An 18,102-nucleotide genomic window follows, 5' to 3' on the forward strand; every position below is an offset into this window, starting at 1 on the left:
GAAGAATGAATTATTTCAACAACTGGAAAAGGCAAATGAACCTCCAAATTGTATTATTATTATGAAAATGAATATTCAACAGATTCAAAAGGTGTTGTGGGTCTCCACCATCAGAACAATCTGCACAGTTCTGTCTTGTTTATGAAAATGTATTGATATTTCATGATAAATTGATGTTCTTTCGTTCTAATAGACCAAATGTTAAATTAACCCACGGGTTAATGTTTCTTTTAACCAACAATGGACCCCAAGGTTCAGATTATTTCGATGAACTGTTTAATTTGAAAAATGAGGAGAGAATATGTATTTATTAGCTGGTCTCACTTGATTATGAAGTTTATGCAAGTGGTAAAATGAAGAATGAGATGGAAAAACATATTATATAAACTTTAAGTAAGCTTGGTTAAGGTGTTAGCTTTCTTCTAAATGACCTATCACAATTAGTTAATCGACTGTTATTACTTTTAGGTCGTAATAAGGCTGGAAATAAGAATTGTTTCAATGAAGCATTAGCCATTCTAGGAGTGTTAATGAGAATAAAAATAATTAATAAATGTAAACCCAACGATATTTTATCTCATCTATACTCTCATCTATACTTATCTTATAAGAGAGATGTTTGTCTGTCTGTGTGTCTGTCTATGTGTCTGTTTGTGTGTCGTGTGTACGTCTGTGTGTACGTCTGTGTGTCGCCATTTTTCTCAGATATGGCCATACAAATCTTCATCAAACTTTCAGAGGTTCAACAGCTTAGAGTGTTCAAAGGAAAAACAATAAATAAACAATTAATAAGCTCAACTACTTCTGCCGTGGGTAATGTTGCAAGTGCTATGCATAAAGAGTGTGAATGATGCTCAAAAATAATGCTTTAAATTATAGGCATTTAAAGATATAAAAAAGAAAAAATTCAATTATCTCCATAAGAAAGGCAGAAAATAAAAATCTTCTGGCCAGGGTTTCAAAAGTTCTAACTTTTTTTTCTTCGAAATAAATACAAGTATAGAAGCAATGATAGTATCTAAGATTTTGATAATACCATTATCATCTCAAACTCCACTGAAAAGGAAGATTACTTCAAGGAAAATGCTATAACTGGAACAGACTGGAACACAAATGGGACAAAAAGCTTTGAAACAAATCAATCAACAAACTTGCTGAAATCTTGGCTCAAATCTGGCTTAAATCTGGCTTCCTGGTATGTAAATTTACATTCACTAAAGCTGCTCAAAACACAAACGCCACCCTTGTAAATGATTTCTCCTGGAAAATGTTTGACAGTGTTTGCTTTTATATATTGGAACACTAGACTTTGATGTGGGTGATTACATGTCTGTTATATCTTACATGATGAAGTTTACATTATATTTGTTTCGAGGCAGAATGGGTAAGGGAGCTGTCAAATATTTTATTACTGATATGGGATCGGAAACAAACAGATCCTATGCAGGTTCTCATTAAAGCAAGGGAATGTACAACAATGACAAAAAAACTGGAAAACTTTACCGTAGCAGCTCCGATTAAAGGTATAATATTTTGTATTTTGTGATTACCCTAAAGTTGTGTATGGGTTGAAAACCTGGTGGTTCAAACCCTGGTCGAGTCACACCAAATACTTAAAAACAACAATGAATGAGATGCTGCTTCCTTACTTGATGCTCAGCATTTAAGAGGATAGAGCATAGACAAACAATGCTGGAAAGGCAATGGCAAACCACCCAGTATAACCATTGCCGAGAAACTGCTTTGACAGCACCAACTCTCAAAGTATTGTACATCAAAACATCAAAATCAAATCAATGCTTTTGGGAATGGGCTTTATGGGAATGGAGTATGGCACATCAAAATCAAATCAATGCTTTTGTTGCCCAAAATATATTTGTCATTGATAAAATGACCTGACATATTAGTGATACATTCTGAATCGAAAGATGCAAGACATGCTAAATAGAAGACTTAACCCAAAGAAACCTCAAAGCGTATTGTTGTGGGGACATTCCGGCCTAATAATCGAGATGCTCCAAGCCGGATAAAGGGGCTACATGCTCCTATACATAGCTCAATTTGGAATGCGCACAGCAGATCAGGCAGTGCACTTGACATCCTCTCCATGCTGACATCCTCATTCAAAATGGATATGAGAGAGGTTTCTTTGCCAGTTTCCTACCTACCTACCTTCTGCTGCTCCACCACCTTCTGTGTTTTTTCACAGGACGTTTTTAAGAAACTCAAGAAATTGAATATTAATAAGAGTGGCGGACCGCACTGTATTCCACCTCATATTATCAAGGAATTTACATACAAATTGTTTCCCACTTACTAAAATATTCAACTGCTCACTATGTGAAGGTGTATTACCTGTTATTTGGAAATCTGATTATGCTGTACCGGTTCCAAAGGCTCAACCACCAAATCTTGATAATCTGTGTCCAATTTCACTCATGCTTATTTTCCAAAGTTTTTTTAGGATTTTGTTGTAAATTAGTATGTGAGGACAATTAGGAATTCTATTGACATTCAACAGTTTGGTTCTCTTAAGGCTTTGTCTACCACTCATTGTTGAGTTAAAATACTGGATATATTACTAAATACTAAATACTACAAAAATTTTTTAAGGGAACTGATAAACTTCAACATTCTACAGTTCTGGTAACTACTGGCTTCTCTAAAGCATTTGATCATGTAAGCCACATTTGATTGTGTTTCTGATAAATTTATTCATCTTGGTGTTAGATCTATTATCCCTTGGATTTGGAATTTTTTATCAAATAGAAGTCAGGCCGTATGGTACAACGGGGAGGTTTCCACATGGGAAACAAACAATGCTGGGGTCCCACAAGGCACAAAAATTGGTCCGGTTGCTTTCTTAGCCATGATGAATGACTTTGTTTCTGGTTATCTTGAAGTTTCACACTACAAGTATGTTGATGACATGACCTTTTGTCAAATTTATCGTGACACAGAAGAAAGTAGTCGTATGCAGCAGAAACATGACTGTCTCCAAAAATGGTCATTTAAAAACAATATGAATCTCAATGCTAGTAAATGCCAAGTCATGATTACATGTTTTCGAAGACTCCCGGCAGAGGTGCCTAGTTTTCATATGGGAGACTCAGCTATTAATCAAACAGATTGTGTTAAACTGTTAGGCATCCATGTGCAATAAAACTTGAAATGGGACAGTCAAGTTCAGGCCATATGTAAAACCTTCAACAGAAAACTCTACTTTTTTGCGGCAGCTGAAACGTTCTAATATCCCTGTTTCTGATTTAATTACAGGTTATTTACACTATGTTATGGCGCTTTTCCATTGCACAGAACGGTACGGTACGGCACTGTACAGTACGGTTCGGTACAGTACGGTATGGTAATCCCTGTGTCGTTTTTCCATCGCACAACAGAACCGTGAAAATAGGCGGAGTTATCTGAGTTGAGGGGAAAAAAAAAACGCCCAAAACGGTCTGCAGTATTGCTAGCTCCACCCATAGGTCCGGGTTCGGCGAGCTGGGTACCTATCCATAGCAGGAACCAAATTTAGCACGGGTACTTAGGTATGGCATCCAGCCATAAAAACATTGCCTCAAACAGGGAGGGAAAATGGCCTTAAAACGATCATTTATTCATATTCACTTAGGTATGGTACGGTTCGCTTGGCAATGGAAAAACAAAAAAACGGATTTTGGTTACAGTACGGTACGGTACCCCATTAGACCCACTTTGGAATATTCATCACCCACATGGTTTTGTGACTTAAATAAAGCCCAGAAGGAATTCTTTCTGAGAGGCTCGAACATCTCTCCCTAAATTTTGGCAATGTACTCTTAAAATCAAACATACACAGAGATTGGCTTGCCCCACCTAGGAATAATAACTTAAGGAACTCTTTTTTTTTTCTTTTTTTTTTTGGGGGGATACAAGATCGAGGCTCGTGAAAGAGCTGACATTAATCACACAAAAAAAATCAAACAGACACATAAGACATATAATAAGGGGAGCGGTAGACAAGATGGGGAGAGAGGGGGAAGCACACAAACACAACATTTGAGAGCATGGACACCGGGAGATCTGTGGGAGGGAGAGGGCTTGTAAAACCGCCAATAAAAGGGCGAGGAAGACATAATAAAGAGTGAGTTGTAAATTGTTGGAAGCGGTGTAATTGCAGATTTTTCTCATAATCTTAAAAGTCACTAGATAAAGCAAGAATTTTATTTGAAGATATTATGATTTCTTATATTTCTCAGGCTGGTGATGAGAAGAGGTAATAGTTGTATCTTTCTTCTTAATAAATGATGTTTATTAATCAATGGTCTTAAATTTTTGGAAATAACACAACATCAAATAAAGACCGTTAACATAGTGTGTAAATTTTTGGCTATTGAAAATGTAGATAATTGTATAAGAGCAGAATAAATTAATTTGTCTAAGAATACGAAAATATTATTAGGAATTTAGAAGATAATAATGGAAATGGTTCTACTTGCATCTGTATTTATAATAATCAAGACAAGTACCCTCGGACCCCGCTATTCGCGGGGGATATGTTCCAGGAAATCCGCGAATTTCGAAACAGCGAATAGCGGGGCAGCGTTTCAACGGAAAAAGGGGGATAGGTTCCCGAGATGCGAAAATCCGTGAATAGAGAGGAACAAATCGCGAATGGTGAGGCAAAACCCATGAATGGTGAGGCAAAACCCACGAATGTCAATGAAAATCCGCAATTTCGCGGAACATAGCTAATAATAGGAAAAAAGACCGTGAATTAACGGAACACAGCCAAGAATAGGGGAGAAAAACTCAAATTTGCGGAACACAGCCGCGAATAGGAAAAAACCCCGCAAATTCACGGAACACGGCCGCAAATAGGAAAAAAACGCAAATTTGCGGAACACTTTTTCCGCGAATAGCGAAACATGTCGCATTTCATCACCCGCGAATACGCGGAGCCCGTGAATAGCGGAACCACGAATAGCGGGCTCTGACAGTATTGTGTTGATAGTTATGACCTTCCACCACTTGTTGAAATTTTGGCATTCTTAAAGAATGGTATTTATCAAACATTACAGGTACAAGACTACAATTCTAAATGTTGTGGGTAATTATATTTATAGATATTATTTCCCCTCAACAACAATGATGATTTTTGTGATATTATTTAAAATCTAATATAAATACGAAATGACTAATATAGGAGAGTATGGTTCTACCTTTGATGTATCTCAACAGCTGGATATTGATTAGTCAAATCATAGCTCAGGCTGACCAACTGGAATAGTTTTTGGGGTTTTTTCGTAAAAAAATAGAAATTCGTAATTTCGTTTTTTTTTTTGTTTTTTTTCCCCTGCGTGTTGTAAGAGGCGACTAAAGGGTTGGCGTCAGGAAGGGCGTCAGGCCATAAAACATTGCCTCAAAAAGGGAACAATGATGATTGTCATGGGGCCCGCAAGGCTAACCCCCGCTCTAGCAGGGAAACGGCCTTAAAAAGCAAACTGAAATATAGTATAACGCAAGATATTGCGATGAAAAATGTTCATAAGTTAATCATTTAGAAAAGTAAATGACTTATTGAGGTTCAATGATTTGCTACAATATCCAACACTAAAAAAAATGACTATTTATTTTAAAAAATACAAAAATGTTAGTTAGCTAAAATAACAGTCCACGCAAAATGTAACGCCCCACATAGAATTATCGATACTACTGTATATAGATACAACAACAACAACAACATGCATTTTAAGGCCATTTCCCCTGCTAGAGCGGGGGTTAGCCTTGCGGGCCCCATGACAATCTTCTCTATTTTGCCCTATTATTTTTTTTTTTTTTTTTTTTTTTTTTGTATACAAGATCGAGGCTCGTGAAAGAGCGAACATTAATCACACAGAAATACAAACCGACACATAAAACATATAACATCGGGAGCGGTAGACAAGATGGGGAGAGAGGGGGAAGGACACAAACACAACATTTGAGAGCAGGGACCGAGAGACATGGAGACATCGAGAGATCTGAGAGAGGGCGAGGGCTTTGGGGGGGGGGGGGCATGGGAAGGGGGCGGTGGGAGAGGTATAAAACATATGGACACTGCCAGGACTTCCAGGAAAGAAGTTGGAATTTCAAACAAGGTGGATCTGGGGTGAATTAGCGGGGGTAGAAAAGATCAAGGTTTTGGATGGGGGAAGATAAGAGATGGTGGTGAACAGCTGTTTTAAAGACCTGGAGGGAGGAGTGGGATTGAAGGGAGTGAGGGAGTTTGTTCCAGAGGCGGGAGAAAAGAGGAATGAAAGAGTGAAGGTGAGCAGAGAGCCGAGATTTCGGCAGTTTAACCATCAGAGGGTTGCTGGCAGATCTTGTGCGACCTGTAGGAATATTTGGGGGACAGAGCACAGAGAGAGCTGGGGGTGCAAGGCCGGAGAGGAGTCGGTAGAAGACAGAAAGACCACCTACCTGCCTGCGGTGAGTGAGTGAAAGGCCCTCAGAGATAGCTTCATCGCGGGAGATTCCAATAATTCTGAAAGCTTTGGTTTCAACAGCGTGAAGCCGAGCTAGGTGTGAGGCAGGAGCACCGGCCCATAGGGGAGAACAGTATTCCATTGAGCTGCGGATGAAAGCCTTGTATGTGGTGAGGAGCTCAGGTGTGCCGAGGAAGGACTTCGCACGACGGAGGATGCCCAGTCGGCGACTGGCTTTGGAGGCCAGCTTGGAAATGTGGTTTTCCCAAGAAAGATCATGGCAGATAGTGAGACCCAAAATCTTGAGCGACAGAACTTCTTGGAGAGGATTGTTGAGAAAGTAGATGGGAGGGTTGTCCAGTCGATCTTTTCGGAGAGACATAGTAAGAGTGTGAGATTTGTCAGGATTGAAAGACATGTTCCACTTGTTTGACCAGTCTGTGATTTTGTCCAGGTCTTCAGAGAGTGAGGAGGCAGCAGACTGCCGATCTGAGGGAAGAGGAATGGAGCGGCAGAGAGTGGAGTCATCAGCAAAGAGATAGAGAGGATTTTCGAGAGAGTCAGAGAGATCATTGATGAAGACCAGAAAAAGCACGGGGCCCAGAACACTGCCTTGGGGAACTCCAGCCTGAACAGGAAGAGGAGATGAGAGAAACCCATTCAGGGCCACACGTTGACGACGACTAGAGAGGAAGTCCGCCAGCCATGCGTGGAGATTTCCATGGATACCAAAGGAGGAGAGTTTGGTGAGCAGAGCGGGGTGCCAGACCGTGTCGAAGGCACGTGATATGTCGAGGGAGACAGCTCTAATTTCCTGTTTGGCATTGAGGACCTCCATCCATTGTTGAGACAGCAGAAGCAGCATGTCCAGAGTAGAGTGACCTGGTCTGAAACCAAATTGATGATCAGAGATCAAGCCATTGGAGAAGAGGAAAGATTTCATATCCGAAGCAATGATAGATTCCATGACTTTGCTGATAATTGGGAGAAGGCTGATTGGTCTGTAGTTGCTAGGATCTGTTTTTGCACCTTTTTTGTGCAAAGCGGTGATGTTGGCTGATTTCCAAGCAGATGGCAGTTGACCTTGAGCAAAAGAGAGGGTGAAGAGAACAGAGAGAGGGTGAGATGGAGCAGCAGAGCAGGATTTTAGGACCCGTGGGCTGATGCCGTCGGGTCCAGTTGCAGAATCAGAGTCGAGGGTTGACAGAAACTTTTCCACCTTGTCAGGAGGAAAGGACACGGAGTCCAGGAGCAGCAGGGTACGACTGGGTATGGTGGGTACAGAGAGGGATGGGTTTGGGACACAAGATTTAGAGGCAAACACAGAGTTGAGGCATTCAGCTTTTTCACGTGCGGAGTCAGCTGTGTAGCCGTTTGAGGTAAGGGAGGGGGTGGAGGGGGAACAAACACCAGAAACGGATTTGACCAGACGCCACCAGGATTTGGAAGAGGGAGACAGATAAGAGAGTTCGGTCTTGAGAACGGAGAGATATTGTTTCCTGGCTCTCCTGAGGGTGGACACACACTTGTTTCGGGCTTTGTGAAAGGAAATGAGATTTCCTTCCGTTGGATTTGCTTTCCAGGAGACGAAGGCAAGTTGTTTCTGGGAAACAGCCTCACCACAAGATTCCGTGTACCATGGACGGGAGGAAGGGTATGACAACTGAAGACGAGATGGGATAAATCTGTGCATGAGAGAGAGCAATTTACTTTGGAAGAATTCCCAGGATGAGTTGATGTCAGAGGTGGTAGAGATGGGAGACCAGTCCAGATGATTGATGGCTGCTTGAAGACCGTGCCAGTTGGCCTGAGTGAAATGCCAGACTCGTCGACGCTGAGCAGGCTCCCTGAGGATGGTCAGAGAGATGTCCACTTTAACAAGGACATGATCAGATGATCCGATCGGAGCAGAAGAAGAGCAGCAGACATTTTCAGGGAAGTTAGTCATAACCAAGTCCAGAAGAGAAGATGTTCCGTTGACTGAGATCCGGGTCGGGAAATTGACAGATTGTGTCAGCCCCAGTGAGTCGCAGAAGTCCTTTGCTGAGGAGCCATGGCTGGTGAGAGAGGTACCCACACCCAGCCAACTGGCATGATGACAGTTGAAATCACCACATATGAGGAAGAGAGAGTTGGGATGAGTAGATAGAAGTTGGTCCATATCATCAGACAGCGAGATGTAGATGGAGTCATCACTGTTTGGTGGACGGTACAACACACATATGAACAAGAGGTGGGAGCGAAGGGGAAGCCGTAGCCAGAGGTATTCCTGGGGGTGAGGTGGAGAGAGTGCAGTGCAGGGCGAGTGAGGAAGAGAGTTTTTGATAAAGATAGCAACCCCGCCACCAGGACGAGGCTCAGGTCTATCATACCGGAGGAGGGAGTAGCCCGGGAGAGATACTATGGAATCAGAGACATCATAAAGGAGGAAAGTTTCTGTTAAGCAGATCACGTCTGGTTTGACAGAAGCAACCTGTATGGAGAGATCAGTTAAGTTTGAACGAAGGCCCCGGATGTTTGAGGTCCATACCGTTAATGAAGAGGAAGGGGGAGCATCAGATACAGAACAGGGGGGAGGAGGGGTAGGGTAAGATGTGGAAGAGGTGGAAGAGGTAGGGAGAGCTGTTGAAGGTGTGTCAGAGATTTCAGAATAGCTCGGAGAAAGGGAAGGATGGGGCGGACAAGAGGTTTGATGGTGATTGGGTGAGCCACAATGAGGTGTTATTTGAGGAGGGGGAAGAGCGAGGCAGAAGGTTGGGGGAGATGGAGGTGAGAGTTTGAAGGGGGAAGAAGCAGGGAGGACGCTTTGAGGAGGGGGAGTGAGAGGGGGGAAATTGAGAAGCAATGAGGGTGGGGAGATTTGAAGGGGAGGGGTGAGGGGGGAGTTTGGGAGGGAAGGGACAAGGGGAGGGATTTGAAAGGGATGGGATATGGGGGAGATTTGGAGGGGAGGGGTGAGGCAGGAGTCTAGGAGGGGAGGGGCGAGGGGGCGTCTTGGCGGGGAGGGGTGAGGGGGTAGTTTAGGAGGGAGGGGGCAAGGGGGGAGATTTGAAAGGGATGGGTGATGGGGAAGATTTGGAGGGGAGGGGTGATGGGGAAGATTTGGAGGGGAGGGGTTATGGGGAAGATTTGGAGGGGAGGGGTGAGATTGGATTTTTGAAAGTGTACGATTTATGGGAAACGAACATTTATTGCAAAATGAGTTTCTTGTGACCTTCGAGTTAAAAATACGTTTAAGGACGCTGGATGGAGGATGGAGTGCAGGAGAGTTTAGGGAATGTAGAAAAAAGGCACTATAGGAGATGGATATTTTTTGGGGGATGAATTGATTTGGTGAGCAAGTCGAAAGCAGCCTTTTAAAGAAGAAGAAGAAAAAGGTGTTATAAAATATGACGGAATACATAACTTGAGGGGAAAGTGTAAACATTGAAGGTTAATGAGTGAAAACTATCTGGGGAAATGGGGGAGAAACACGTGGTCGAAGAACGAACGAACGAATAAGAATGAATAAACGAATGAGAACAGAGAAGGAAGTGTTTTTTTTTTTGTTTTTTTGTTTTTTGAGTTGAGATTTACACAAGGAAGTAGGCTATGGGTGAAAAGACTGGGAATACAGAGAACGAAAGTTATTGGATCACAAACGACGGACCGCTGAGAAAAACAAAGCCTCAAGGTTGTACAGTGCACACTGTACAAGGCCTCAAGACACGACACGAATTAACACGATTTTCAATACAGGTATGAAAGATTTGCACCGAGAAATCTTCGTCGGGACACAATATACGTACAACACCATAAATAAATACAGTTTTAACGAAAATACAAATGGGAACAATCACTTAACTTCGATTTCAAATCGTTCGCGATGCGGCAAAGGCCTTGCTCGCGACACGGCAAACAGACGATCAATTTATGAAAGATAAACACCGAGAAACAACCAAAGTTGCACACAATAACTTGACACACCGAAAGATAAATACAGTTTCGACAAAATACAATTGTGAACAGACTTAACTTCGAAAAACGTGGAGACCGTGTGGAGCTTCGAAAATCCCTGCCGCCGTCTCCAAGATCTCGCGAGATCCCAGATCTATTTTGGGATCGTCTCCAAGATCTATTTTCTGCATCTCCCCTTGTTAACCCTCTTGCCCGCATTTCTTCTTCACCACCTATAGCCAAGTCTTTCTCAGTCTTCCAAGTCCTCTACTTCCTTCTACATTCATTTCCATAACTCTTCTCAACCAGTCACTTTCATCCTTCCTCAACACATGACCAAACCATCTAGACCTGCTTCTCTTCACAGCATCCATCACAGGCTCTATTCCCATCATCTTTCGCAATTCATCATTTGTCTTCCTCTCTCTCAACGCTGGTGCTGTCTTTCCCTCGCGGTCCCCATGTGCTGTCTTTCCCTCGCGGTCCCCATGTGCTGTCTTTCCCTCGTGGTCCCCATGTGCTGTCTTTCCCTTGCGGTCCCCATGTGCTGTCTTTCCCTCGCGGTCCCCCTGTGCTGTCTTTCCCTCACGGTCCCCCTGTGCTGTCTTTCCCTCGCGGTCCCCCTGTGCTGTCTTTCCCTCGTGGTCCCCATGTGCTGTCTTTCCCTCGCGGTCCCCATGTGCTGTCTTTCCCTCGCGGTCCCCATGTGCTGTCTTTCCCTCGCGGTCCCCATGTGCTGTCTTTCCCTCGTGGTCCCCCTGTGCTGTCTTTCCCTCGTGGTCCCCATGTGCTGTCTTTCCCTCGCGGTCCCCCTGTGCTGTCTTTCCCTCACGGTCCCCCTGTGCTGTCTTTCCCTCGTGGTCCCCATGTGCTTCTTTCCCTCGCGGTCCCCCTGTGCTGTCTTTCCCTCGCGGTCCCCATGTGCTGTCTTTCCCTCGCGGTCCCCCTGTACTGTCTTTCCCTCGTGGTCCCCCTGTGGTGTCTTTCCCTCGCGGTCCCCATGTGCTGTCTTTCCCTCGCGGTCCCCCTGTACTGTCTTTCCCTCGCGGTCCCCATGTGCTGTCTTTCCCTCGCGGTCCCCCTGTACTGTCTTTCCCTCGTGGTCCCCATGTGCTGTCTTTCCCTCGCGGTCCCCATGTGCTGTCTTTCCCTCGCGGTCCCCCTGTACTGTCTTTCCCTCGTGGACCCCATGTGCTGTCTTTCCCTCGCGGTCCCCATGTGCTGTCTTTCCCTCGCGGTCCCCCTGTACTGTCTTTCCCTCGTGGTCCCCCTGTGCTGTCTTTCCCTCACGGTCCCCATGTGCTGTCTTTCTCTCGCGGTCCCCATGTGCTGTCTTTCCCTCGCGGTCCCCATGTGCTGTCTTTCCCTCGTGGTCCCCATGTGCTGTCTTTCCCTCATGGTCCCCATGTGCTGTCTTTCCCTCGTGGTCCCCATGTGCTGTCTTTCCCTCGCGGTCCCCATGTGCTGTCTTTCCCTCGTGGTCCCCCTGTACTGTCTTTCCCTCGCGGTCCCCATGTGCTGTCTTTCCCTCGTGGTCCCCCTGTACTGTCTTTCCCTCGTGGTCCCCCTGTGCTGTCTTTCCCTCACGGTTGTCAGCTCTTTCACGAGCCTCGATTCAGTATAGAAAAATAAAACGCTACTCCGCACATTCACCGAACCATTCGCATTTCCACCCTTTCCAGCCTTCGTTGCTGCTCTACATTCATTACCCATGTCTCGCTCCCATAAACCATAACATTTCTGTAACCAATCAACAATGAACAAATCAACAATGAACAAATCAACAATAACCAACACAATGAACCAATCTGTAACTACTGTATATAAATGAAATTGTATATTTGTGTAATTGTGTTTTACCTGTTGAAAGGTTGTGTTTTCACCGCTGTCTGTTTGTCTGTCTGTCTGTCTGTGAGCATAATATCTCCAAAAGTTAAGGATGGATTCGGAATAAATTTGGTGGACAGGTTGGGTGTGTGACACGTAGAAATTGATTACATTTTGGTGAAGATCTGGATAATATATATTTTTAAGTGATTCTTCACCATTGAGAGATGGGGTCAAAAACTATATATAGCACGATATCTCAAAAAGCTGTGAACGGATAATAACAAAACTTGGTGAATGAGTTGGGTAGGTGACAAGGGTGAAGTGTTTGTAGAAGCTTGAAGCAATGTCTGCGTCATTTCAGAGGTCTAGGTTTTCTCAACGGTTCTTCTATGCTTTTTGGATGCTGAATTTAGAAATGTATCTCATTTCGCTCAATCAGGTCAAGTTTTTATGATGCTATCTCAATTTTAAGGAAAAAAATAATCAAAATTTTTGTTTTTTAAATTAGCATTTTTTGTATTCAAAATCAGACTTACATTGACAGAAAATGTACAAAGTACCGTTAATGTGAAATTCAACATTAAAAAGACGAAGGAAAACAATTAATGCGGAATAAATGGCTTTCGCAAAGATTTTCGTCTGTGTGTCGCATCTGTAACATCTCTCTTGAGGCACCAACAGTAGTCTGCAAGCATGTTGACATCCCATCAGCCCTGGTACCTCTCTTCCATCACTCGAATATCCTGGTGAAACCGTTCTCCTTGCTCCTCGCTGACATCACCACAGTTTTCCGGAAAGTAGTCTAAATGCGAGCTGAGAAAATGCATCTTTATGGACATGTGTGCACCAAGAGCCTGGAAGCTCTGCAGGAGCCCTTCCACAACACATTCATACTCTGGACTTCGGTGATTGCCCAGAAAGTTCGTCACAATGGATTTGAATGAGAGCCAGGCATTCCTCTCATTGCTCTCCATACTTTCGTCGAATTTAGGATCTTTCATAAGCTCCCTGATCTGAGGGCCATCAAAAATGCCTGCTTTCAGTTTGGCCTCACTTACGCGAGGAAATTTCTTGTTCAGGAAAGCGAAAGCTCGACCTTCTTTGTTCAGTGCTTTGACAAAATTCTTCATAAGTCCGAGCTTGATGTGCAGTGGCGGAAGTAGAATCTTCTGAGGATTCATAAGAGCGTGTGACACAACGTTGTGGGTTCCAGGCCAGATCTTTCTGGCCAGTTGCATTGTACATAGTGCTGCTTGTCTGCTCGGCTGTCCCACATACAGAGAAAGCAGGGGTATTTGGTGTAGCCACCTTGTAGACCCAGCACCATGGACACAACCTATAAATAAAAATAAAGAACACACATATTTGTTTTAAAATTTGTTATTCCAGTTTATTAAAAATATATATTTTAATCCATGTTAAGAATATTTCAATAAATAAAGTAGAAAAATATATGTAACTAGGTTGACACCAACATACCTTTCGGTCTCCGCAAATCATCCAATTGTGATCTTTGTACTTCAAAGCAGTTAGCAAATGCTCCATGTTACTATAGTTCTCAGTCATCTGTACCGAATGACCCACCGGAACAGACGCGAACTTGTTGCCATTGAAGAGTAGTACTGCTTTCAAGCTTCTACTTGAGGAGTCGATGAAGAGCCGCCATTCTGTAGGATCATATGCTAAACCCATAGCTGCAATGAGGCCGGTGATGTTGCTACAGTAAACCAGAGAAACTTCATCGTCCGAAATAAAATATTCTCGAAACTCTTCTTCACGGCTGCGGTACCAGGAGAATGTAGTTTCAGGAGCTAACAAACGATTTCATGAAGTCGTGACCCTAGCAAGCAACTGAGCAGATTCTTTGGACAAACACAAATCTCATGTCAAATCGTTCAACTCCGCTTGGCTAAAGAGTTTGGGTTGACTTGTCTCACCCGTAGGTTGATATGTACCAGATATGTCACCATCTTCCATTTGTTCATCGGAACCGGACGCCGAATGTCTGCAATTTTCAGGCGGTGCTGGAATTGGAATTCCTGGTCCATGAGGCACTGGTTTAATGGCAGATGGCACATCTGGATACTTTAAGTGTTGCTTGTTTTTTCAATTTATGCCTAAAATGAAAGAGATAGACATACCGTCAAGGGGGTGACATGATATATAAAGTTAAACAATTTAGAATGTTTGGGAATTTATTAAACATAAAGTTAAACTCAAACAAAATTGATAAACTCACCTTGTAGGTTTGTCATACAGAAATAACAGTCATTAGTATGATCTCTTCCCTCCCTCCACACCATTGGGATACCAAAAGGCAGACACTCAATCGTCTTGTGGCTCCAGCGCCGGCGACTCTCAGCGCACGTTTTGCAGCATATGTGAGGGGCAAAGGCTTTGTCCTGGTCACCAAGTTTCATTCCAAAGTATGCGTGATAGCTTTTCCTTACAAAAAGTGTGATGTTCGACTGCCGGTCTGGCATGGTCACTTTACCACAAATATAGCAGAACTTGTTTGGGTCATTCTTGCACTTTCGATTCATCGTGAATCACAGTAATGTTATAGTAAGGAGGACACTACGCAGGATGTACTGCCGCTCACGTGCACCTAAGTGGACAGGAGACACCAGACTGAGCCACGCAGCTGCTGGAACGACTGAAGTTGGGTGTTGCCAGAAACAACAATTTATCTATATTTTTCTGAAATTGAAATGAAAGTAATTGAGAAAGCACTTTCTTCCACATTAAGTGTACTTGTGTGTCATTATATGTATAGTTTGTACATTTTCTGTCAATGTAAGTCTGATTTTGAATTTTAAAAATGCTAATTTAAAAAACAAAAATTTTGATTATTTTTTTCCTTAAAATTGAGATAGCATAAAAACTTGACCTGATTGAGCGAAATTAGATACATTTCTGAATTCAGCATGCAAAAAACATATAGGACACGTTGAGATAACCTAGACCTCTGAAAAGAATATTTCAAATGCAGCCCAGTATATAATTGATGAAGTGTAAATGAGGCAGTGATGTGGGGATTGTTATGTGATGGCAATACTGTTAGCTACTCTCGAAACCAACATCATCCCTATATTGTTTAGGACCTTTTTTAGACTATAGTTTGTCATCCCTACATTGCCTTTTCAATTTAGCATAAAAATTTTTACTCACTTGTCTCAAAAAGCTGTGAACAGATAATGACAAAACTTGGTGGATGAGTTGGGTAGGTGACAAGAATAAGCCAATTCGAAATTGGTTAAGGTGGAGATGCATATCCGGCCTATCAGTGGGATACAAAACGTAAACTGTTCAACATGGTGGAGGTATGAGCTCTACTGAGTGTCATTGTGGTTTATTTTTACCCTCGAGAGAGGAGGAGGTATTGCATTTGAGTCCGTTTGTTTGTCTGTCTGTCTGTTTGTTTGTTTGTTTGTCCGCACAGAATAAGCATGATTTTCTCTGCAACCGTTGGTCCAATTGACAGGAAATTTTCACAATAGGTGCACCTCCTCCTGGAGAATTTTTATATGATCATTATGACGTCATTGGTCACGTTGTACGGGCGTCATCTTGGAAAAAACGAAAAACTTTGCACCTTTATATCTCCGAAAGTGCTGAATATAAAAAATTGAGACATGGCTCATTGTAAAGAACTTTCCATGAGGTTAATGTTAATGAAGAGGGTGGATAGAAGGAGAATGTGCAGATGAGATTGACGGGAAGATTGGTGAAATGCCAGCTGAGATGCGCTGGGCACTTGGTGCGGATGGGGGAAGAGAGAAGGGCAAAGAGAGGGGATAGGTTGAGGGTACAGGGTAGGAGGAAAGGAGGTAGACAATGGTTGAGATGGGAGGATTGTGTGAAGAGACATACAAAATAAATGAATTATTATTATTAAGAGGGATATCAGTAAGGCGGGGTGGGTGGAGAGTTGAGATTGTTGGCTGAGGTCAGAGGGGAAAGGAGGAGTATCATGGTCAAGTAAGGCAGGGACTTTGCACCATCGGACCTCATCCCCTTTAAAGGGAAGAGGAGGAGAAGAAGAAGAAGTCTTTCTTTTGTGTGGGATTCTCCATTTGTGTCATCTTATCGTGCTTCAATAAACATTTTGTATTCCTTAAGAAGCATGCATCCACCTCATTGAGCATCTCACTGTGTAAAATAAAGAACATAATAAGGAACAAGTAAAGAACAAAATAAAAATTAAAAAGTCAGTGTGTTTGATCATCCTTTGGCGACCCAAATTGGGTTGATTAACTTAACTGACAACAGGTGCAGCATCAGACCGTGTCCAGAGTCACGAGGCGATGCAAAGCGCTATGCATTCACCTCGTTAATTCTGCTATCCGTGAAGCGAATGCTTTTCCGTTTTATGACTCCACACCCTGTTGTGGTAATATTGCGGAATGTGGTTGCGGGGTGGTGTCATGAACGCGACAATATTGTTTTATTTTGTGCAAATGGTGAACAGCACAATTTGAATTTCAAAACAATGTTGAATAATAAGGATTCGCCAGCTGCTATGAGAAGGAAATAACCTCAAAAACAGAAAAACATATACCTGGTGGTAAGTCAAGAACCAGGTGTGTATCGCATCATGCTTACCACATACTCAAAGACCAGTGTGAGGGCCTCATGGGTTTGGATGATATCGTGCAGCAACACCACATTTGCATGCTTTAGGGCCTTCAGAAGGGAGACTGAAAGAGGAAACGTTCCTTTAGTGGCACATGGAGAGTTCAAACAACATTCATGCACACAACAATGTTTTGCTTTCCATTAGGGACCACGTATTCATGACATTTGTCAAATAATGGGATTTTTGGTCCTTTCCCTATCTCATAGTTTTATAACCTTGCAAGCTCTTTTTCCATTTTCTATTAATTCCTCCCAGACAATCTTACGATTTCTTCTCCCTGACCACCTTCCTGTTTAACTTCCCCTCCATCACATTGACATACCTAAAAAATACATGCTACAACATAATGTTGAATGAAGCATGAAAAAGTCCTCTGATCAATCATAGCTTTGCTGCCTTCCACAACTTTTGATTGCAAAAACCTTCCTGTTATAATAGAACTATATTGTCCAAATTGATGCAATTTTAAAGATCAAATATGATCTACATATACTAGTGTACAAACCATAACTTAACTTAAAAATTGTTTTATAACTCAACTTTAACTCTGCAGAAACATTAAATGTCCGTCAAGGATGACTGGTAATAGCGGCTTCCACCAAGTGGCGCTATACGATACATTTACATAGAGAGACTTGACGTGCCCCCCTCACCCCCCCCCCCCACACTGAACACTGGGGCGATTTCCCCCCTTCCCCCCCCCCCCCAATCCCAAATCCTTCCCGTGAAAACCCCAGAGTGCAATCACCAGATTTCAACTCATTCCGTGCACACCTGCCAAATTGAACATATGTGCACGAGACTACAGTCGGTAACCTCAGCCTATGTTTAAATTGTTTACACATTAAACCAAAACATTAAACGTGAAACAGGAAGGGAGATTTTAATAATTTACTTGTATATTTATTACGTACGTTGAAATGAAACGTATAACATATTAACTAAAATTGTTGTGTTTTAAGATAACGTACATTTTATGTTTTCCTTTTCAAAATATCCGTCGTGATATAATTTACAATGATTGACGAAGTTGAAATAATCCAAATCAACTGACATATTTCAATCAACACCAAATATTTTTGTCGGGTCGGGACGTGCACAGGGTTACCGGTCAGGGGCCAAATTTCTCTGACTCAGCATGAATGTTCATGGTTTGAATAAACTTTCTTCCCACGTTGGTAAGATTGGTGCTTGCCGCTTGGAAATGGTGTGCTGTCTGGAGAGTGGACACTCCCTTTAACGTTAGTGAAG

At 42.8% G+C, this 18,102-nt stretch overlaps 1 protein-coding gene across 2 annotated transcripts in view; it reads right to left on the reverse strand.

Annotated features, from left to right (window-relative positions):
- The window catches only part of CDK14 (cyclin dependent kinase 14), a 298,871-nt gene that overhangs the window by 259,005 nt on the left and 21,764 nt on the right, over positions 1-18,102 (reverse strand). For both annotated transcript variants that reach the window (XM_078785339.1, XM_078785338.1), the window contains exon 5: positions 16,818-16,912. In XM_078785339.1, the coding sequence (XP_078641465.1) occupies positions 16,818-16,912 (95 nt within the window). The remainder of the gene's footprint in view (positions 1-16,817; positions 16,913-18,102) is intronic.

The sequence above is a fragment of the Myxine glutinosa genome, chromosome 10 (genome assembly GCF_964187855.1).
Source record: "Myxine glutinosa chromosome 10, kmMyxGlut1.1, whole genome shotgun sequence".
Lineage (NCBI taxonomy): Eukaryota > Metazoa > Chordata > Myxini > Myxiniformes > Myxinidae > Myxine > Myxine glutinosa.